The 24,032-nt window shown below is 33.6% G+C and overlaps 1 protein-coding gene across 4 annotated transcripts in view; it reads left to right on the top strand.

Annotated features, from left to right (window-relative positions):
* Positions 1 to 24,032, top strand: part of USP9X (ubiquitin specific peptidase 9 X-linked) — a 117,789-nt gene that overhangs the window by 32,560 nt on the left and 61,197 nt on the right. For 2 of the 4 annotated variants that reach the window (XM_040266173.1, XM_040266175.1), the window contains exons 2-14: positions 1,523 to 1,776; positions 5,761 to 5,906; positions 7,628 to 7,707; positions 9,394 to 9,506; positions 10,688 to 10,906; positions 13,142 to 13,257; positions 13,457 to 13,708; positions 13,781 to 13,919; positions 15,608 to 15,760; positions 16,844 to 16,948; positions 19,203 to 19,409; positions 20,736 to 20,872; positions 22,029 to 22,162. In XM_040266173.1, coding sequence (XP_040122107.1) covers positions 1,681 to 1,776; positions 5,761 to 5,906; positions 7,628 to 7,707; positions 9,394 to 9,506; positions 10,688 to 10,906; positions 13,142 to 13,257; positions 13,457 to 13,708; positions 13,781 to 13,919; positions 15,608 to 15,760; positions 16,844 to 16,948; positions 19,203 to 19,409; positions 20,736 to 20,872; positions 22,029 to 22,162 — 1,897 coding nt within the window. In that variant the 5' untranslated portion in view covers positions 1,523 to 1,680. Of the gene's footprint in view, positions 1 to 1,522; positions 1,777 to 5,760; positions 5,907 to 7,627; positions 7,708 to 9,393; positions 9,507 to 10,687; positions 10,907 to 13,141; positions 13,258 to 13,456; positions 13,709 to 13,780; positions 13,920 to 15,607; positions 15,761 to 16,843; positions 16,949 to 19,202; positions 19,410 to 20,735; positions 20,873 to 22,013; positions 22,163 to 24,032 lie in introns of all 4 variants that reach the window. The other 2 variants (XM_040266174.1, XM_040266172.1) reach the window with 1 other exon arrangement.

The raw sequence follows: 24,032 nt of genomic DNA, 5'->3' as shown, positions 1-24,032 counted from the left end.
CAAGAGTCTTCTCCAACACCACAGTTCAAAAGCATCAATTCTTCGGCGCTCAGCCTTCTTCACAGTCCAACTCTCACATCCATACATGACCACAGGAAAAACCATAGCCTTGACTAGACGGACCTTAGTCGGCAAAGTAATGTCCCTGCTTTTGAATATGCTATCTAGGTTGGTCATAACTTTTCTTCCAAGTAGTAAGTGTCTTTTAATTTCATGGCTGCAGTCACCATCTGCGGTGAGAGAGAGGCTGTTCAACCATGTTACCTTTTGTTTTGCCACTTTACGTATTAAAGGTTTTCCCGTTTTTAGCCTCACCAGTCCATGGGGTCATGAAGAGTCAGACAGACTGAGCGACTTCACTTTCACTTTTCACTTTCATGCATTGGAGAAGGAAATGGCAACCCACTCCAGTGTTCTTGCCTGGAGAATCCCAGGGACGGCGGAACCTGGTGGGCTGCCGTCTATGGGGTCGCACAGAGTCGGACACGACTGAAGCGACTTAGCAGCAGCAGCAGCAGCAGTCCTCGATACTATCAGTCTTAAACTTTAAGTTTGAGGCAAACATGGAGTAAATGGAAATGTGGTTTCCTTAAAACTAAATACCTGTAAAAAAAAAAAACAAAAACTAAATACCTGTAAATCAATCAATTGAGGTTCTCATTCTTGTGGCATATTAGAATCAGTTATGGGGGAGATATTTTTAAAAGTACTGATGCCTAGGCTTAACTCCAAAATACTGTAATTTATTCATTCTGAAGAGGGGTTTGGACATCAGTGTTTTTAAAAGCACCTTGGATGATTTTACACTGCAGCCAAGAATACAGAATTGAGGGTTTGGTGGTCTTCCTCTATACACCTTTGCTGCTCAGGTAGCAAAGAAGAATTCCATTGTTAAACAGTTTGGGTCTGGAGCCCTGCCATGGCTCTGGGGGTGCCTGGGGCCAAAACCTCCCCAAAAGGGAAAAGTCAAGGACATTTGGCAAAACAGGTTGTATTGGAGGAGTAGGATACAGTTTGAACCCTCTCCAAAGAAAACATCCCCCAAAGTTTTAAAGTTTCTGTTAAAACCACTTGTACATTTGTTTAGAAACCATTTTAATACCCATGTACCAGTGATAAATGTTAGTTGTACAGTTCTTCCTGAAATATTTTTAATAATCAGATTTTATTACTTGGTTTATATCTTAAATACGTTTGTGAAATTGTGTATATTCAAGGCATTAGCAAATTGAAGACAGTTTTTGCCACTCCATAATTGAATCGAAATAACAGCCTAATAAATAACCTTGATAGGAAACAAATATTATGAGGCTGTACTTGTATGTTTTCTTGATGTAACTACTGATGTACTATTATCAGTTTATTTAAATACAGTATTAATGAAACTAACTTTTCACTTTGTCCTCTCTTTTACATAGCCACCTTCTCCTGACTAGATTCACTGGTAATATTAAATTTGAACAATTCCTTAATGTTTTTTTATGTCTAAAACAAATGTGCTTTTTTTTTCTTTTACTTGTAGGTTATGCAATGGTCTCTGCAAGATGGTTTATTCTTGAATTGGAGCTTTTTAAGACTGACAAATGCTGGTACTTCATCTTCTATAAGTGGACTATAATTTCTTTTTTCAAGACAACTACATAAGCAGACAAAATTGCAAAGATCTGCCCTGTGTCGAGTATGACAGCCACGACTCGTGGCTCTCCAGTAGGAGGGAATGACAGCCAGGGCCAGGCTCCTGATGGACAGTCTCAGCCCGCCCTCCAACAGAATCAGGTAGGAAGTTTAAGATACTAGTTAAAGTTACGTTGGTGTATCTGTTACAGGTATAGATACCCCATGTTCTAAATAACTAAATATACCATGTTCTGAATAATTAGGAGTATGTTCTGAATAATTTGTGAACCATAAAGCTGTTATTAAGAAAAATAAACATGTGTCTTACACAGTAACAAGAATCTCAAATGCTGTATAGGTGGTGATGCTTGGATATGTAGCCCCTTTTTTCCCTCTGGTGTCTTATTCTATCAGAAGTCATTAAAGTTAAGCCCTTTGTCAGTTCCAGAGCAAAGCATTAAATCATTTGATGTAGCCTGTGGTGAGAGTATGGACTCAAGTCATGTTGCTTGTGCTCACATTTTAGCTTTGCACCATGCGATGCTAGCTTTATGACTCTGGGTAAATTATATGACCTTTTAAACCTTAGTTTTTCTGCTGTAAAAAGATAACAATACTGTACTTCATGGGATCATTAAGAGCATCAAATGAAATAATATTTTCTAAGAGCTTAAAATAGATTTGGGTATCAAGATTTTATGCTGACCTCAAAACTCAAAGGGTAATATTCTTTTTCTGTTCTCTGGATGAATTTGTGTAAGATTTCAGTTATTTCTGCATTAATAATTTCACCAGTAAAATCAAAACAATCTGCTTGGGGCTGTATTTGTGGAAAGGATATAACTGCAGGTCCAACTTTTTTTTTAATGGGGGGATTTTCTGATTTGTGTGTGTGCATGTGACTTTTGGTAATGTGTTTTCTCAAGGAATTTGTCCACTGCATCTAGATTGTCAAATGTATTGAAGCAAGACTGTTTATAATATCCTTTTTTATCTTTTTAATGTCTTAGGATCTGTGGTAACATCTCCTTTTTCATCCCTGATACTGCTAATTTGTGTTCTCTCTCCTGATTACCCTTTCCTAAAGAAAGGATTTATCAATTTCATCAAACTTTCCCTCAAACCAGTTTTTGGCTTTAACTCTCTACCCCCTTCCTACTTTTATGCTTTTAACCCTTATTTCGTGTTCCCTTTTACTTCTTTTGAGTTTGAATTGCCATTCTTTTTTCTCATTTCTTGAAATGGGAGTTTAAAGAATTAGTTTTCAGCTTTCTGTTGTACATACTTTTATACCAGGAAATAGTAAATTGAATAAGACAAACATTAAAACTTGTAATGCAGCTCAGACAGCACTTAGAGGCATGCACGTGAATCACAAACTTGCTTACGTTTGGTGCATGTTTATGTAGAATTCTGTGTGGGTACGTTTTAGGCAAAAGTTATTGTAGAGTACTTACATCTGTCATTTGAGAATACGTTTTTGTTGTCTAGCTATTATAGGTTATTCTCTCTATTTACAAGTATGATAGGAAAGAGTTGCACGTGTGTGCGCTCGCCCATGTGCGTCGTCCTCTTTCCCTCCCTCCTTCCCCCACTTTCATCCTCTCCCTCTGTCATTTTAGAGACATGAGCAAGTCAGGTTTTAATAAATGTCAAGTTTATTCCTTTTCCTCTCCAGTTCCCACTTTTAGGACATGTAATACTTAAGTATATGGTCACAGGTCTTGGACAGAGTTAAGTCTTTCCTATGTCATACATTTGTTAGCCAGTACTCATGTTTCTTTAAACGTAGTCAGTTTGTGGTAGATGCCAGAGATGTATATTTTTAAACCAGGAGCTTGTAGTTGGATTTCCAGTGTCTTTTGCCCTCTCTTTTCTGTTTCATACCTGCACTGTGCACAGACTCCTAAATCATTCGCCAGTGTTTGTGGTTTGCATGGCTTTAGGTAGAAATTAAATCTCCAATCTTCCTCTTATCTTAAGGTATACTAAGAGCTCTTGGGTTTGTGATCTTCAACGTAATATTATGCATCTGCATTATGTCCTCTTCCTTTAAATAGCTCTTTACATTTTTGGAGATGATAATTTTAAAAGGAACAAACAAATTGCATTCTTCCCTTTTTTTGGCCTCACAGCTTGTGGGATCTTAGTTCCCAGACCAGGGACTGAACCTGGGCCCTTGGCAGTGAGAGCATGGCGTCCTCACCACTGAATCGCCAGGGAATTCCCACAAATTATATTCATAACCATCTGTAGTATTCCTTTTTCGCTTTCTTCTTCTCTACTTTTTAATGTTAGGATTCTAGTTATTTCAAAAGATTTGGCACTTAATGGACCTGGCAGAAGCAAACATAGCACTAATCACTTCCCACCTTATGGCTTACCTTGAATATATTTTTTTCATATGGCATAAAGGGAATTTCTAAAATCAATCAGATTTTTCACTTGATATATAGTAATTTTTAGAAGGGTTCCCACAGGAGAGAATTTTAAGCTCTACTAAAGCTCAGTGATAAATGAAGCAGCCTTGGCAAAGGCCCTATGAGATGAACACTCTTGGGAGATGTTTATGGGAGGGTGCAGACTTTCTGGAATGGAATTTGGTAATATATATGTCAGCAGCCCTAAAAGAAATAATTTTTACCATTGTTATACTAATTATATATAAGGAAAATTTTTATGTAAAAGATTTATATATAAAAGTATAATTTTATGTTAGCAGTAAAATTTGCAGAGTTCCTTAATTTTGTTTTAATTGATTGAATGCTATGGCCATATGGCCATTAATCAGCTCTTTAAAAAACATTGTTAGTGATGTGGGAAAATGCTTAAATGGAAAAAGACACAAACTTAAGCAAGTATAATCCTAATTTTAGTGAAAATTTATATGTATATATGGACAGGATTTGTGGGGGGTCACAGAACAAAAATTTCAGGAAATAATTGAAAATGTCTCTGGTGCTTATCTTTGGTGTATTATTATGGGTATCTTAATTGTTATTTTTGTCTTCACAATTTCTGTGAGTATATCTATAATACATATATACCAGAGGAAATGGGGGAGGCTTTTTAAAAATTAATGAAGCAGACTTCCTAAGTTACATACTTAAAATGCAAATATTTCTGTTGGGCTTCTAAAACTTGAATTCTGTTCTGTAGTTTTTTTGCCTTGAAGCTAGCCCTTTAGCACCTGCATAGTGTTCATCATCTTAAGTAAAGATTTGCTGTTTTCTTGCAAATTGGCTCTATGAGTTCATGTATAAAGTTTGTAACTAGAATATAGTATACGCACCTGTCTTCAGTACAAGCATTTATATATGCATCTGTTCAGTAAGTGCTAATAAAATGATAAGGAATGGGGCCTTCTCTAAAAGGGCCATCAACCTACAGTGGGTAGAAAATTCCAAACACACACACACAAATCAGCTTAAAATTTAGATTAGTTTCAATTAGGAGAAAAATACCATCTGCTTTCAAAATTAATAAGGGTTGTAAAAGTTCATTCACTTAGTTGTAGAAATACTGTGCACAGCTAAAGTATGGAGGAGTGAAAAAAGGAAGTACCAACAGTGAAGAGTAAAGTTGGCCTTATTAGTTGAAGATGAAGTGACTTGTTTAGAAATCACAATAAAGTTTTAATAATTGTTTGAATGGTAGTTTGAGACTAGGGGAACTATGGAATAAAAGTTATTTTTCCTCTTCAAAATGAAAAATAAAAGTTATAAGTCAGAGACTTTTTAATCTGTAAAATGTGTGCAATAATTTGTATCATGAAGGGCTCATATATGGGAAATGTAAGTGGACAAGCAGTACACATTGTAGATAAGAACTCAGACTTTAGAATTAGACCTGGATTTAAATCCTGACCGAAGAACTGGAGCTGTGTGACCTTGGGCTAATTACGTATTTTCTGAGGTTTTGTTTTTTTAATCTATTAAGTGGAAGAATACTTCCTTAGGCTGTTGAGGATTAAATGAAATTATGTTGAAGTGTAGTAGCACAGAGACTGCCTGATACATCATAAACTTACAATGATCATATCTTTAAAAATTTAAATTATTTCCCCCTAATCTGTTTTGGTGTTTGAATTATTAGATGTATGTTTGTTATAGAAACTTAAATCTGGAATATCTAATCTTTAAGACCTCATCGCCTGATTCTTCCAATGAAAATTCCCCGGCAACTCCTCCGGATGAACAAGGTCAAGGTGATGCCCCATCACAGCTTGAAGACGAGGAGCCTGCATTTCCACATACTGACCTGGCAAAGTTGGATGACATGATCAATAGGTGAGTTGATTTTGTCTTGTTTTTTGATGTATGTCATACACAGGAAAAACAAGATTTTCAACATAGTGATTAGTACTAAGAAAAGAGCAAGAGTGGATAAGAATATCGCAGTTAACCATATTGTCTCTTTAAATACCTTTAACATCTCAGTCATTGCCAAGTACTTTGCAACCTGTGGTTCTTAATAGATTTAAAAATGAAAGGAAGTAACAGTGTCAATAAAGTGTTAAGATTAATGATGATCACTCTAGCTGGTGTATTACTGAAGTAGAACCATATGTGTGATTTCCCTTTTTTCTTATTGGTGAATGGGTTACTGGATGACTTGAATACTTTTTGCATGGCCCTGAGGTAAACCAGGTCATAAGGAGATTGAGTTCCTCAGAGCCTGCCCCTTGTCAACTGATTAGTTGGAGGCATTCAAGCATCTCACCCATTTGTTTCTCCTGATCTTCATCTCATGGGAGTAGTTCAGAGTATACAGTTTTTCATTCTCATAATAACAAACATTCACCTCCACCCACCCACCCACCCCCACACTTTCTCTGGAATAAGACTCAGAGAGTGAAAGTTTAAGCTTGTGTGTATGGGAAGGAAAATATTTAAAAAGCAGATAAGGGAAGAGTGTGTCAGGGACCCTCCCCCCGCCCCCACAGGTCTGTGGGCTCACACCAGGCTGTAAACTCAACAAGTGAGTCCTAGGGAGGTATGAAACATGCCCTCAAAAGAAAAGGAAAACAAACTGATAGGGACTTACTTGCTTTACTGAATTTACTTTTTAAAAACATTCTGTCAATGTATGCCAAAACCAATACAGAATTGTAAAGTAAAAATAAATAAATAAATAAATTAAAAAAAAAATTCTGATTACATAACTAATATGATGTAAGTACACATTGTTAAACATAGAAACATATTATGTCAATAAGGTTCACTATAATTTCCTTGTTATGTACACACCTCCTAACCAAAACTTACCACTAGCAATAAGGTGTGCATTCTTCCAGGTTATCTTTGTGTTTATTATCATAAGTACTGCTTTCTCTACAAATAATGGAATTCTTACTATATTACTGAAATGTTTTCCTCATTTCATTTGTCTTAAATAATTTTCCTATTAATATATATTTAATTCATTATTCTTAGAGATATACTTGAAAGAACACATTAAATGTATATAATGAATTAGTCAAGCAAACAAACAATTGTATAAAGTTGTAATGTCCCTGACCGTTCTCTTAGAGCAGAGATACAATAGCAAAAAGTTGTATTTTGCTATTCAATTTTTGTCTGGTGGTTGCTCACTCAAGGACAGAATTGCATGTTAGCAAATCTGGGGAAGAGAAACATAAAATGATTGTTTTTTATGTAAATAAAAGAGCACTTTCATATGAACTCTAACAATAGATATCCATTTAAGTAATATTTGATTATTATAGTAGTTTTATGTCTTGTTATTAAAATAATTTATTCCCCCTTCTCTCATTGCTATATTTTTTTCTTGACAGTTCCTTAAAAATTTTTTTGTTTGTAGAGACAACAGATGACACTTAGTCAAACAAAGCAGACTAGTTTGCCAACTTTGTGGTTTTAATATTTTAGTGTCATTTTAATTCTCGTATTTTCATGGTGAGGTAAGTAACTGTAATTAGTAACTCATTTATAGTGCCTCTTTCAGTGTTCAACCAATAAACACCTTTTTATATTATTAAAACTCTTAGGCCTCGATGGGTGGTTCCAGTTTTGCCAAAAGGGGAATTAGAAGTGCTTTTAGAAGCTGCTATTGACCTTAGTAAAAAAGGTAAGTTTAAATGGTATTAGGCTTTCCATATAATGTATCCTACTAGAAAATAGTTTGACTTCATGCCTGGATACTTTTTCTGTATATTCCTAGACAAGAACATTTAGCTAAGTTTTCTTGCTATGGCTTAAGATTTATACCTGGAGCAAGGGTTCATATCCTTAGGACAACCTTCAAGGATGTTTGTGAACTCTCTGAAGTTATACATGAAGTTTGTATATATTCATGTTTAAACTGTCCAGCTTATGTGTTGATTATTTTTTAATACACAGAAAGGTTTGAATTTCCTCTAAAAGAAAAAAAGACTTGAAAAATGAAATACTGTGTGTTTTTTTTAATAACCCATTTTTTAAAAAACTATGTTTTTATTCTTGTTAGATGTAAAAGCTTAATTTTGGAATTAATTTTTTTCAATGATTGGTTCTTGAGGTGCAACTGAATTCTCTTTGCAAAGGGCTACTATTGTGATATCTACTTATTTTTAAGGCTTGGAGATTAAACAGCAGTAACATTTTAGTTTCTGAAATTGGGTAGCCATGGATATGTTCTAATTATCAGTTGAAATTAATTATTGTAAAAATTGTCTTTGGTACCTTGCTTAAGTCTGTCTAATTCCAAGCAAGGGTAAAATTTCCTTTGTCTTAATTACCTTCCTTCATTTAAAGAATGTGTCTTTACACCTTATTAATCTTATAAAACCAATCTAATGAGTTATGAAAATGCATTATCAGATTACCATTGTTTTCTACTACTCAAATTTCTTTTGTTCGTTTATGCATTTATTCATCAGTTCAGCAAATTTTTTGAAGACTTCTGTCCTAGGCATGTTTTAAGTCCTGACTGTACAGTGATAGGTAAAAACACACAATGGTTATTTCATTTAAATCATTGACATTCACGGGACATGCAGTCTCTACCCCTCCTACTCCCCTATATTTCTTTAGGGCTCATGGTTTATTTTAATTTTAGACAAGGTTCAGATTTTACAGTACTAGGTTTAAATGTCATGTCTTTTGTACAACCAAAATCAGATACTTTGTATACAAATTGAATGGCTTTTCATTTTGTCCTGGAGAGTTAAAGATTTTTTGTGTGTGTTTGGGGACATGTAGCACTATTGCCTTTCTGAGATCAGATGGAATTAAAGACATAAAGAAACAGATGTTGAGCCAGTAAAAGAGACTAATAATGAAGATGAAAATTTAACTTTAATTGATGAAGCTCTTCTTTAGAATAATATAATAGTATTTGTCAAATGGCTAATTTACAACCAAAATGAGATTTTAAAAATAGTTGAGAAACATCATTTTTTGTTTGTTTTAAAGTTTATTGTCAATAAAATACTGTAAATATTTAAATCTCCTATCACATTGTTCTCATAACCATTTTGTTTTTAATATTGGGCCACTGTCATAATTAGAAATATTTTCAGTTCATCTTAGTATTACTTGGCTTAATGTACTTTTATACAGTTAAGTATTTTTGAAATTCACTGATAGTTTTTATTTTTCAATCTGTTACTTTTTTGACCTCTTAGATAATGCTATGAATTTTTTTCCGAAACTAGTCTGTAATTGTTAGCTGTTACTGAATGTTTTATAGTTAACTACTTTTTATCATGTAATTGGACATTGTAAGACAATCAGAAATAATTTGTTTACATTAATTTTTCTCTCCTTTTCTTAGGCCTTGATGTTAAAAGTGAAGCATGTCAGCGATTTTTTCGAGATGGGCTAACAATATCTTTCACGAAAATCCTTACAGACGAGGCAGTGAGTGGCTGGAAGTTTGAGATTCATGTGAGTCTTTTATTTTAAAAATCTGATTTATATAGTCATGATTTATATATATATATATTTGGTTACATATTTGATCATTACTTGAATTAAAGGATTTTTTTAAATTAGAAATTTTATAATTTCTGTTGAAAGAAGCATGATCATTTAGAATGAGTGAGTTTTCAAGTTAGAAAACATTGGTTTATCTGTTTCCTTATTTCTCGAGTGCCTTGTCATTTTTGAGATGCCACCATATTTCATTGAAAATATGACACAGTTGTGAAATGTACCAGTCACTCATTTTATGTACTACTAAGGAAGGAAAACGCCCAAGATGGGGAACCTATTATCTGGCACACAAAGGATCAATGCAGAGAAATAAACTTTACGTACAGAAAGAGACACCAAAGAAACCTGCGCATTTCAACTTTGGCACCTGGTGGAGGGGGAGAAAATCTCTTGAAATTTTAAACCACAAGCCAATATTCAATAGTGGTCTCAGGTTTATATGATATTATATGATTATATGATACAATCAAATTCCAGAGATCTTAAAAAGTGAAAAAAAAAAGTGCGTTTTTAGATTGAAGTTCCGTAATTTCTATAAGTCTCTGTTCCTTGTTTATTATAGGGAAATATGGTCACAAATTGTGAGTTTTTGAGTATGAAATGGAAGCTTTGGGAGTAGTACCAGACTTCTGCATTCAGGCTTAGATCACAAACCTACTCCATCTTGGATATTTAGTACATTGCTTAGATTTTAGAGTTGTTGCCTCTAGTTTAAAAATTGCAAGGAGGAAGCAGTGGTAATTTGCATCTTGTCTGGGGACACAGAGCAGTGCCTACATTTTGTAAGCCATTGCAAATGGTTTTTGAAAGTAGATACTATATAATTTATAAAGTAAATGCTAATTGCTTTTTAAAATTTTATTTTTAATTGAAGGATAATTGCTTTACAATATTGTGTTGGTTTCTGCCACAGATACACATGTCCCCTCCCTCTTGAACCTCTCTCTCACCTCCCTAATTTCTTTTTTGATACATAAGTTTGATCCCAATATTAGTAAAAGTTAAACATAACTCAAATGATCAGTACCAAACAACTGAAGGATAATTATTAAAATATAATTAATCAAGATTGGAACATATTTTTGTTTGGAATGTCTTTCTCTCATTAATTACCTTCTCCTTTTATATAACAGAGGTGTATTATCAATAATACTCATCGCCTGGTGGAGCTATGTGTGGCCAAGTTGTCCCAAGATTGGTTTCCACTTCTAGAACTTCTCTCCATGGCCTTAAATCCTCATTGCAAATTCCATATCTACAATGGTACACGTCCATGTGAATCCGTTTCCTCAAATGTTCAGTTGCCTGAAGACGAACTCTTTGCTCGTTCTCCAGACCCTCGATCACCAAAAGTGTGTTGATTTGTTGTTTTCAAAGTTAAATGTTACAGTTGTTCTGCTCTGCTACAGAACTTTAAATGATCTTAACCTCCTGGTAGCATGGGGTAGAGTTATCTCATATAGTTCTTAAAGGGATTTTGCATTGTTATTATTATTTTTTTAATTTAAAAATATTTTTGGCTTTCTCTGTGTAGTTAGTCCAATTGTCTTTTGCCCAGTCTCTTGGGAAATAGTCATAATTTGGGTTAGTGTCAAACAGAACATGTTTTCCCTTTTAAATAAGGGTGGAGTAGAGTATTTCTTTGACTGAGGCCTGTCTAATGTGTCATAAAACAATAGAAAATACAAATGAAAGCAAAATAGCAAAGCTGACAAATATCAATTAAATATATTTAGTATACAAAATGTAAAAGTCCTCCAGTGTAAATTTTCTATAGCAGCATAAATAGTATGTCCATTAAAAAATGAATGCCTAACTATACTTATTCTAATAAATATTAAAGAATTAACCATATACAGTTTTTAAATTTTAGAATTTAAGAAGACATTTTTAAATTTGACATTATTTTTTTTAAACAGGGAAATTTGAACTTAAAATGTTTGGTTTATCCTGTTAAAAGTGGAAGTCATCAAAGTATATTGATTATATTGAGCTAAGATTTTCTGATTTTTCCTAAGATTCATATTGCCGCTTCAGGCTTGTTTTTGAGTAAATCAGTATTTAAATAATGACAATCTCCAAAATATACCTGTATTTTTTTTTAATTAATTTTTTGCTCTATAGTCAACAATAATCTGCAAGAGTCTCAGAGGGGACAACTTGATTTAGGATGACTTCAAATTGAATATTTTTTAATGTATCTTTCTTTGAAGCCTAGCTTTTCTTGAGTATTACTAGTTTTTGAGTCTTCTAATTGCTTAAATGCACATTGCAATTAAAAACATATGAGATTAACTTTAGACTGATTTTTACTTTGTGCACATATATATAATATGCTATATATACTTAATAACTATTGAGTATATCAGCCTAATAGTCCCATTCCAGTTACTGGAGAAATAAAAATGCATTACATAATAAGTATGTACTTTCTTTGAATTGCTGAATGCCAGAAGGGAACTGGTGAATTAAACGCTCAGATTTTTCATTGTTTTGATTTAGCCTTTTAAGGCCAAATAAAAAGGAAACTATTATCATGAACTTATATAGAAATATGGTAGTTGATTTATTTGAGAATTTAATTGATTTAGAGTCTCATAAAAATCATATCAAAACTGCCATAGTGTTTCTTTAAAGCATTATCTAATACTTGGCATTTTCCCCGTGTCCTGAACATTGTTTTTTGTTTTTAAATAGTTGTAGAAATGACTTTTGCTTAAGACCTAATATAGAAAGTGCCCCTTCCTCCCCACCCCCCTTTGTTTTTCTTCCTTTAGGGACTTCCAAAATGTAGCCTTTTAGAAGGCAAGGAATAGAAAGCTGTTCTAGGTACATGAGTTTTTAAATAGACCTGATTCTTTTATCTATATAAGCTATTGACTTGTTTTTAATTTTACCTATAGACATGTTTTTAACTACACAAACTGTTGCTTATCCCAGCTGCATTGTACTTGTTGTCTCTTAGGGAAGAGGTTGAAAAGTAATTCATACTATATTGCATTGTGGTACCTCTAACATGAGAACTGGGGGTATTCACAAGTCAGCACAAAGCATCAACCAGCATGTTCTAATTAGGAGCAACAAACAGAATACCAGGAACTCATTTTTAATGCATAGGTCACTCTTGGGCTTTAAGATTATTGTGTTTCAAGGGTATTTATGGTTATTCACAGCTACAACAAAAAATAAATTTCCAACAGTATCTTAGGTTACCAAATAATCTTTCTTTTTTTTTAAGTCTTTTTACCCTCTTAAATTTTTAAAAATAGACCTTCAGATAATAAGGTATTCTCATGATGGGATCTTTGAGATAGAAGCATGGCTTCTAATCTCAGTTCACCAGTTACATTGATACAAACAAACAGCTGTGCCCTAATGATCTAATTGTACTACCAATTATTCTTTTCTCTCATATACAAGATTACTGTGAACAACATGCAATATTTTGTGTCTTTTTTTCAAAGATGGTTTTACATAATTATTTTCCTTTATTGCATTTCCTGTTTCCAGTGTGTTTAAGAAATTACTTCAGATAGCATTTTCCCTCCAAAAGTAAGAAGTTAACTTTTTTATTAACTGTATTACAGGGTTGGCTAGTGGATCTTCTCAACAAATTTGGCACTTTAAATGGATTCCAGATTTTGCATGATCGTTTTATTAATGGATCAGCATTAAATGTTCAAATAATTGCAGCCCTTATTAAGTAAGTTATGTTTTAAAATGAATCTTCAGTGCATTCTAGAAATTGCTACTTAATTGCTTAGTAAAAATTGAGTTTCCTTTTTCAAATATGGTTTCTTTAGCTGGTAACTTGGATTAAAAAAAACAAATAGTCTGAGTTCAGTCCTAGTTGATTGTAAGAAATTGTATATTGAAAGAAATTTCTGTCTTTCTTGTTTCAGACCATTTGGACAATGCTATGAGTTTCTCACTCTTCATACGGTGAAAAAGTACTTTCTTCCAGTGATAGAAATGGTTCCACAGTTTTTAGAAAACTTAACTGATGAAGAACTGAAAAAAGAAGCAAAGAATGAAGCCAAAAATGATGCTCTTTCAATGATTATTAAATCTTTGAAAAATTTAGCTTCGAGAGTTCCAGGACAAGAAGAAACTGTAAAAAACTTAGAAATATTTAGGTTAAAAATGATACTTAGGTAAGATATTTACCTCTTGAAATAATTTATGTGAATTTTAGAATCATATTTAACACTTAATTTCTCTTATAGATTATTGCAAATTTCTTCTTTCAATGGAAAGATGAATGCACTTAATGAGGTTAATAAGGTGATATCTAGTGTATCATACTACACCCATCGGCACGGTAACCCTGAGGAGGAAGAATGGCTTACAGCTGAACGAATGGCAGTAAGTCCTTTGATTCTAATTTCATGAATAAGAATCTGTCTAAGGCAAAAACCATAGTTCTACTTAAAGTTAGTAATATTAGCATTTTAAAGAAAATTTTGCAATTGGGAGATGTTTGGATCAATTTGTAACTGAGAACTTTTTGTAAGTAACGTGGTTTATTATTTGGTCTTTTTGGTGATATATAATTATTTGATGATAATGGGTAGCTTAGCACATCTTTTATAAACATACTGCTGAATGTAGGCATTCTGAAGTAATTATTAGCTGGGTGGGAGTTGAAATTGAGTAAAGAAAGGTGATTGGGTAGTATCTGGTACCTATTGAATGAAGTGACCTATTCATTTGATGAATTCCACTTAAAGATTTTAAAATAGGAAATACAGTTACTGGAATAAGAATCACATGAGTTAATGTTTTATCATAATTGTAAGGACTTCACTTAAGCACTTGCGTTTTTATTATTTTGATGTTGAAAGTTTAGGAAATTTTATTTGCCATAGATGGCTTGCATACTTATAGTTTAAAAATGAATAAGAATGCCACTTAAATATTGGTTGCATAACCTCAGTACATACTGTCTAACAGTACTGAGGAGACATCTGTAAAAGAACTGTCCTTGACCTCAAGGAGGCCTCAGTTTAATAGGGAAGATAATGATTAGAATGTGATAAAAGGTATGGTATGTGGAGGATGCCTTGATATTGACCCTGTGTTAGGGGGTCAGGTGGTAGCCTTCTGGTTTGGGGTATGTTATTTGTCTGATCAGCTTGTTGGGGGGGTCTAGCACAGAGCTACTCAGTGTGGTCTGAGGTCTCATTCTGGTCCTTGAGCTGCTGCAAAGCCTAGATGAATACAGAAGATGGCATTAAGTGTTTAGGAACTTCTGTAGCAAATTGATATTGCCAGATTTTCATTGTGTTCTTCAAAAATATATCCCTATAACAGATTCAAAGTAAAAATGGACCTTTACTAGCTCAGAAGTGTACTTCTTTCTCTAACATGTTTTGGGGCTATATAGTTTTTACTCTCATTAAGTTGAGTACTATAAAATCATACAGTGTGGGCTATTACTTTGTATTATATCATGAGTTAGTTTTCTTTTATTAGCTTAAATATTAAATAAATGCCTGTCAAGCAATATAGCATAGTGTTCAGACTTAGGAAGCCTACAGCCTTGATTCAGTTTCTGGTTCCAGCACTAATGAGCCTGTTTATTTTTCTGTTAATAGGGCAGTATAGCCTTCATTAGGATTGTTTAAGATTAAACAAGCTAATGGATAAACAATAATAGTGTAATTGGGTAATAAAAGCAAAATAAAAAAGTACCTTTTATCCAAATCAAAACTGGTATAAAAAATGTAAATCCTAAAATGGGTCTTACACCTACCATACTTAAACCATGGTGATTGCTACATTTAAGTAATAATTTTCTGAGTAAATGCTAGAGTAAAATATTTTTTAATGATTTCACTATTTTTAATTCATGGAAGCATTTCTGTTTGTGCAAAATTAAGTTCCATGAAATTGTGATTTTTCATAATTTTGTATCAAAACACTTAAAAGTGTTACATTAGTACATTATATTTTTGTGAGTTTTTAAATTCCTACTAATGCTTACAGGTGTGAGCGATACTTTATGTATACATTTTTGAAAGCTTTGAGACAAGTTTTTGAATTCTTTTTAGGAATGGATACAGCAGAACAATATTTTGTCCATAGTCTTGCGAGATAGTCTTCATCAACCACAGTATGTGGAAAAGCTAGAGAAGATTCTTCGTTTTGTCATCAAAGAGAAAGCCCTGACCTTACAAGATCTTGATAATATCTGGGCAGCACAGGTAAGGACTTTAAGATGGTGGTTATTTGATTTGTAAAAAGAAACATACTAAAAATTAAAGAAATGAAGTAGTTGTAGTGAAATGGAATGAAGACTTACATTGTTTGAAAGTCCTGTCAAGAATCTTTTTGAAATAGCCATATTTTTAAAATAAAAATAGTCTATCATCCACTGTATATATTTGGTAAAGGTCAGCAATTTGTAGGTTTCAAATAAGAGACAAACAGTAAAATAATGAGAAATGTCTTTTGAAAGAGTATAAGACATCTATAATTGATTTCTTCATATACTTAAAAAACTCTAGTGTCAGAGTTAAATCACTAGATTATTTATAAAAACCTGTAATAAACCAAAGGATTAATAGTTTTTAGAAGGGTAAGTAATCTTTGGTTTCAGAAATAGAAACTGTGTGATTCCTTTGATTATCTTAATGACAAGTTCTCTATTCGTGGAGCACTTGAGAAGTATTGATGAGTTCTGGACTACAAAGCTTTGTTTATTGAGTTTGTTGTTGTTGTTTAGTCGCTCAGTTGTGTCCAGCTCTTTTGGAACCCCATGGACTTGTAGCCCACCAGGCTCCTCTTTGCATGGGATTTCCCAGGCAAGAATACTTGAGTGGGTTGCCATTTCCTTCTCCAGGGCATCTTCCCAACACAGGGATTGAACTCACATCTACTGCATTACAGGCTGATTCTTTACCACTGAGCCTACCGGGGAAGCCCTTATTGAGTCTTTAGAAGCTGAGAAAACATTCAATTTTGTCTTCGGTTCCAGTTTTGAAACAATACCGCTGGTGTGCCTTACTGTTTTCCTATTTGCATTGTTAAAATTGGCATGTTAAATTCAATAAACTGTAGTAAAAGTTAACATGAGTTCCCAAAGTCTACATTAACCATGTATATCAAGAAATCAAGTTGTCAGGTTTTAGATGGCTGTTCTAAAACATTTAAAATGTTAGGAATTTTCTTAGGTTACACAGTTAGATGGAGATGGGAACACGTTATTAATTAATAGTGTTCACAGACAGTATATGCTACTTATTGCTGTTTAGATTTTAGTGTGCTCTGATTTTGTTTTTCCATAGGCAGGGAAGCATGAAGCCATTGTGAAGAATGTACATGATCTACTGGCGAAGTTGGCATGGGATTTTTCTCCTGAGCAACTTGATCATCTTTTTGATTGCTTTAAGGTAATAGTTAATGTAGTTAAGTAGTACAGTTTCATTTTTAATAGATTAATTCATCAGATCTATGAATGATTCTTACCCAGTGAATACTTAAATAGGAATCATTAAATGATTTCTGATGTAACAGAATTGACCATTGTTTTCTCTTTCAGTGAGCACTTTTTATAATAATAGCCCTTAAAAATAAAGAACCTTTTTTTTCCTTGGTTTTTAAACTCAGGTGATCAATTTGGATTCCTTCCCCCCTAGCCATTTGTGTTTTTATTATAGGTTCTGTAGGACTGAAGCAAAAGATAATTGGTTACAATGAAACATGGTCAACAGCAAGGACTACCTGCTGTGGGTAGTCCTGGTAGTCTAGGGTGATATGCACAGGCAAGCTGGAAATGTAATTCATGGACTTTGTGGAATTGTAATTCATAAGGTGTATCCCAAGAGCGCCTATGGTCATATCTGCATTAGTGCCGTCATGTACTTTTTAAGGTCCTATTGTATAGTGGTCTCTCCAGTTACTAGTATTGGGTTTTTAAAAGCCAAATGATGAGTGAATTTGTCGATTAAGAAGACAAGACGCTATGGCAGTGTTCACAAAGGGGTATTCTGTTGATAACTGGTGTAAGATCATGAAGGTATCTTGTTAAAAATAGGTTATACTGACTGCTGATGGGAACATAAGTTCCTGCAACCACTTAGGAAAATAGTTTGGTGTTTCTGGAAAAGTGTTAAGATTTTCATGACAGTCAGTTCAGCTTCTGAATATATACTCTAGAAGAACTGATGCATATGTGCACCAGTATACACATTCAGCATTTGCAGCAGAATTATTTGTAATAGCAAAAAAATTGCTATGTAGGAATGTTCATGTAATGAAACATAACAATGAGAATGACCAAGTCAACCACAACGATGAGTCTAATAAACAGAAGGTTGAAGAAAGGAATGAAGACACACAAGAATTCATAAACCTTGATAGAACATAAACTTCAGAAATAGACCCAGCTAGCTTCTGGAGTGCTGCTTACCATTTGTTATTTTCATCCTGGGTAATAGTTACATAGGTGTTTATATTGTATACTATAGTGTGTATGTTTGTACCTTTCTTGATGTGTATTTATCCAAGACCAATTAATTCTGAGTTGCTAGGACCTGGGAGTCTGTATATATCGTAGGTGGTGATGTGCTCTTCCTTTAGGAAGCACATTATGCTTGGTGGTCTCTTTAAAATATTCTTAATTGTAATATCTAATATTTCAGTCATATTCTTAGCAGCTTTCTCATATACCTTTCATAATTTTAAGGGGTTTGGAGGAATTGGAAGTATGCATTCCAGTTGACTTCAAGATATCCTATATTTATCACATTGTTAATGTCTGTGTAATAATTCCATTGAAAGAATCCTCTGTAATTACTTAATCATCCTCCTATTTGCCATTTGGTTGCTTTCAGTTTATTTTCCAATAAACAACCAATTAACAACTTTATACATATACCTTTCCCCATGTTGTTTAGCAACATCCCTGGTTTCTACCCACTACATGTCACTAGAGCATACACACAGACACAGACACACACACACCATTATATAAACTGGGTGTTTAAAAAGTAGTATTTTAGGGAGGGTTTTTTGGCTGTTTTGTTTCTTTTCTATTTTAGAATTTTTAAATGAGTGGCCGGTCTTCTACTAAATTGAAATAGCGTTGCATCATGTCTGTAAGTTAGAAATTTCTTAGATAATAACAGACTTTGTTATAGACTTTTTTATGTGTGCAATGCACATTGCTTTTTCATTTATTATGAATATTTTTGTATATCAAGTTGTCTTTAACATCTTTTAATATAATTTTAAAGGTACAAATGACAGACTGAATCTAAGGCATTAGTTTTCAGCCGGAGGCTCTTCTGCTTCCCAGAGATACTTGGCAATACGTGGAGATATTTTTGGTTGTCACAGATGGAGGCCAGGGGTGCTGTTAAACTTCCTATAGTGCACAGGACAGCCCCCCACAACAGTTTTGCTAGTCCAAAATGTTGGTAATACCAAGACTGAGAAACCCTGATCTATGGTATTTAACTGTAAATGGAGCTTTTTTTTTTCCTGGAGTTTAAATCTGTCATATCTTATTGCTCAAATACAAGTTGAATAATTCTGTGCTCAGCTGTGTTGTTTTTCTGATGAATATTGTTTATCTGATGACACTTTTAAGCAGTGATGAATAAATAGGTGGTGTTGCCATATCATTTAAAATTTATTTTCTAGGCCAGTTGGACAAACGCAAGTAAAAAGCAGCGAGAAAAGCTACTTGAGCTGATACGTCGTCTTGCAGAAGATGACAAAGATGGTGTGATGGCACACAAAGTGTTGAACCTCCTCTGGAATCTGGCCCATAGTGATGATGTGCCTGTAGACATCATGGACCTGGCTCTCAGCGCCCACATAAAAATACTGGATTATAGTTGTTCCCAGGTAAGGATGTGCTGTCTTGCTCACTTCTTGTGACCTTTCTCTTTCATGATGAGGATGGCTTTTAGATAAAGAATAGTTCTAGGTTTTTCTGACATTATTTTTGAAGTGATCTTTAAGAATTGACATACTTGGTTCATGTGAGTCTGCCTTCCTCTGTCTCTTACGTCTTAAATTTTCTGCATCATCTGAAAACATTTTAGTCTTCTTGGTAGAAAGACCGTATAAATAAGTTACAAAGTCATGGTAATGTCAGGTGTGTGGTGCTAAATACCAGTTTCAAGTAGATCATAAGATACTAAAGCTAATTATAGACTTCAGAGGTAAGAGAAGTTAGGTTTTCTTTGCTTCTTAGGAAAGTTAAGAAAAATTAATAGAATTACCTAAACACTAAAACATTTAGTGCCTTCCCTATAAGCAAGTCATACAGCTTCCCTGCATTCTAACTTGTAGCATGTGTATCTTTCAATTCATGGTAAAATGAATATTGCTGAAAAACTAATTTTCCTGCTTGTGCTGTACTGATGAACTGAAATTTAGATAAAAACCAATAAGTTCAAGCAGGTGTAGGTGTTTTTTTTTTTTTTACTAGTGATAGTTCATTAAGTATTTGGTATATCAAATAATAACCTCGAGTTTAAATTATTTCATTAAACACACAAACACAAAATAAAAGTAATCCGAACTTTAATTTTTAGGTACACAAATTACTATGGACTCGGGGAAGAAGTAAAGTAAATAAAGTAGGCGAAATAAAAATATTTGAAGTAGTTTTGATTTTATAACATTAATTTTTAATTGCTTATCACTGTTTCTGTCTCTTTCTCTCCTTGTATGTATGTAGAGATGTCCTTATTTTTATTTTTGGTGAATTTTTTTCATTCAGTTGCTGTACCATTGTTTCCTTGGTAAAATACAAATTTTCTGTGTTCTTACTTATGCTAAAAACAAATCCATACAGAGTAGCAATCAGAGTTACATGTTCTTGCTGGATTTTTGTTATATGGTAGAATCTCTTAAAACATTGGATAAAGCTTAAATGCCTACCTTCTGGCAACTTTTAAAATCAAACTTTCTGTCAGTGTGCTTAATACCTTTCAGTAGATATATCTGAATCCATGTCATGTTGAGTTTTTATAATAGTATTTAGGAGTTTTGGTAGTATATGTAGAATAAAAACATATTTAAAGCAGCTTTTTTTTTTTTTATTCTTTACTGCAACAATGCTGGTATTACAAGAAGAGCTCTATTTGGTAATTCTCAAACTAATTTGAAGGTAGAATTCTTCTGAGTATTGACCTATATAAAACACTGAAATTGTTTCTTAAGGACCGTGACACACAGAAGATACAGTGGATAGATCGCTTTATAGAAGAGCTTCGTACAAATGACAAATGGGTGATTCCTGCACTGAAACAAATTAGAGAAATTTGTAGTTTGTTTGGTGAAGCACCTCAGAATTTGAGGTAAGACTTAACAGAAAATTTCAATATTTTTAATTACATATTTTACTGAAAAGAGACATTGTTTGGTGAAAGCAGGTTTTAAAAAGAAAACTAGAGTAGGGTGACAGGAAGCTTACACACTAAATTCAAACAAAAGAGGATTCCTTTATCACATCCACCTCTTTGATTTTACTAACAAAGAAGACAGAATTTAGTGATAAGTATCAGAATAGAGGTGATAATACCACCTTCATGTTATCTGTTCCAGCTCATATAACCAGAAAGTCCAAGAACAAATAATTTCAGTAACTAAAGTTTGGCATGAAAGATATTTAAAGTTGGCTATTTAATAGAAATTTAGCTAAAATAAATCAGAAAAAAAGTATTTTCAAACTATACCTTGTCATCTTTCATCATTTAAACATACATGCAATCTAATATTTGAAATTAACTATTTAAAAAAACGGTAGATTTATTTTACTGTGAAGACTTATGTAGTATGACATTTCAAAGTCAATAAAACATTAACTATTTCAGAGTAAACTGATCTTGGAAAGATAACATCTGTAAGAAAGGAAAATTAATGGATTAGCGTAGATACTGGTGAAAAGGGAAACAAAGCAGGAGGGAGAAAATGAAATGAGGGATGACATTAATAGATAGAAAACATGCCACTGAAAGTACATTGGCATACTTGTTAGAAATGAGAGAATTCTGTACTTTGGCTAATAAAATTTTAATGAAAGCCCTTTTTTGATTAAATCCTCCACTACAATTAGAACATAAATCTTTGTAGTGCTAATGTTACAAAAAATGTTTCTGTTTTATAACTCTGATAATAATCGTGTAAACTTAGAAGCACCTTGGTACTCCTGTATATAGTATAGAAGAAGACATCAGTCATTGACTTTTCCCGTGGTGTGAATTGGAAAATATTAATGTATAGTTTTTGTATAAAGTAAGAATAATGGAATTAATGTCTTATTTTTGAGGCATTGATTATTTTCTTTTAAATTGCTTAATATTATCATTAAAGTAAATGGCCAAGTTAATTCTGTTACGAAGGAAACCATTTTAAGTTTTTAAATTAGGAGCTAAGAATTTAGATTATATAAGCTCTTTTGATTACAGCAGCATTTAATTGCCTAATTATATTGTTAAGTTCTTCTCGTTTCAGTCAAACTCAGCGAAGTCCCCATGTATTCTATCGCCATGACTTAATCAATCAACTTCAGCACAATCATGCCCTAGTTACTTTGGTAGCAGAAAACCTTGCAACTTACATGGAAAGCATGAGGCTGTATGCTAGAGGTATGTATTGTAAGCTAACATGAGCTATGGGAAATCACAGCAGTTTCCCTTCCCAGCTTTTTTTTAATCAGTTACCATAGAAGTGACAACAGATATATTTTTAAAGATGCAAGGTAGTTGGTTTTATAAATTGTGTTCTTTTATTGAGCTTGTGATCTTCTTTTACTTCTGAATCTTACACACCCGAAACTCCAGGCCAGCAGTTCAAGGCTCTTTACTAAGCACTTGCCTTTCTTACTCTCCTTCTTAAATTGATTTCTTTTTCTTCCCTGCCTGGGAGCTCTGCCTGCCTCTACTACAATTGGTTGTTACCTTTCTAGGTATGTACCTGACTCGCTTCCATCCTTTGTTTCCTTCCTACCACCACCTTTATCTTTTTAAGAAAACTTTTGTCAAAGTCTGTTCTTCCAAATACCATAGTTCTTTTGTAATCCTAAGTCTGTGTCTCATAAGTTCCTCAGACTTTATGAATTGAAAGTTTATGAGATCCGAGACTACTAGAGTCCACATATTTACATTGGATTTCAAAGTGTGAATTTGTTTTGGCGTCAACAGTCAGTTTTTAAGTGCCTGCCATATATGGAGCTCTGTTTCAATGTGTTTTTGCCCTCTGACAATTGTGTCTGAATGTGTGTGCTAGAGGGCAGATGGGTTGTTGGTACATATTCCTCTGTCTTACACCAAATTCATAGGCTCCAAAATAAACCCCCAAACTTTCTTGTAGGTTGAAGTTGGTCCCCATAGCCACAGAAAGAAAACTTATATTACCAGAGAGATAGAATTAACATAGTGGATATTGAACATACCACTTCTTTAACATGTTAGAGTCTCAGAAGCCAATATATGTATTAAAAATGAGGATTTTTCTTATACCTCTATTATTTGAAGATTTAGACTGTTGGCATTGTTGAATAAAATTCCAACGAAGGCTCTTACATATTGCAAGGATAATTTTCCTTAACACTTCAGGTACATACATACATTCCCATATAAAATTCAGGTAAACATAATTGAAAAATGAAGTATCTCTCAGATACCTGAGCTGATTTTGTTGACTGTCTTCCATTTACCACTCTGAGCATAAGCAATCTAAGCATCAGGCAACTGATAGGCACCAGGCAGTGATCTTTTATCATTTCATTTCTTAGTTCCTTCTAAGGAGCATGCTAGAATAATCATGACAATGTATGAATGCAGCCAACATTTTGGACATGTTTACATATGTCAAATGAAATCTGAGAGAGGTATAAGCTTAGTTTAATGTAATTGATTCTTCATTATGATGTTACCTCCTCTTTCTGGTACAGTGCCCTCAACAGAAGCTAATGCAGGCCTTTCCACCCACCCCGCCCCCCATGAAGCCTTAATATAAATCACATGACTCCATTGCTAATTTTTACATACTTTATTTGCATATGGTATTTCATTTAATTTCATTGGCACAGGTGAGACCCCTGCTGTAGAGGCTATCAGGAGATGATACACATGCAATTCAGCCTCACTCGAATTTTCTGCCCCTTTGTAGTCAAATTCTACATGAGTCTTTGCTTCATCTTGGTTGCATGGACTTAAAATCTTCAGGCTTCAGTTTCCCCTTCTTATATTATCTGTATCTTCATAAAATAAGAGCTGTAAATCTGCACAGATTGTCTAGATTTGAAACATGACCTAACGTATTAGGTGTATGACCTTGAACAAGTTATTTATGCTAGAATAATGCCTGGCACATAGTAAGCCCTTGAATTTTTTTGCTATGTTCCCCTGAGTTTATTGGAACCATACTTTCTGTTTGTTCTAACCTTTGATATACCTTTTCTTCCTCTATTATGGTACTCTTCTGATTAATACTGATCAGTCTCCAGCTAGTAAA

The sequence above is a fragment of the Oryx dammah genome, unplaced genomic scaffold, assembly GCF_014754425.2.
Source record: "Oryx dammah isolate SB20612 unplaced genomic scaffold, SCBI_Odam_1.1 HiC_scaffold_23, whole genome shotgun sequence".
In the NCBI taxonomy this organism is placed as follows: Eukaryota; Metazoa; Chordata; class Mammalia; order Artiodactyla; family Bovidae; genus Oryx; species Oryx dammah.
The sequence above is the reverse complement of the archived record's forward strand: the minus strand, read 5'-3'. Positions and strand labels throughout refer to the sequence as shown.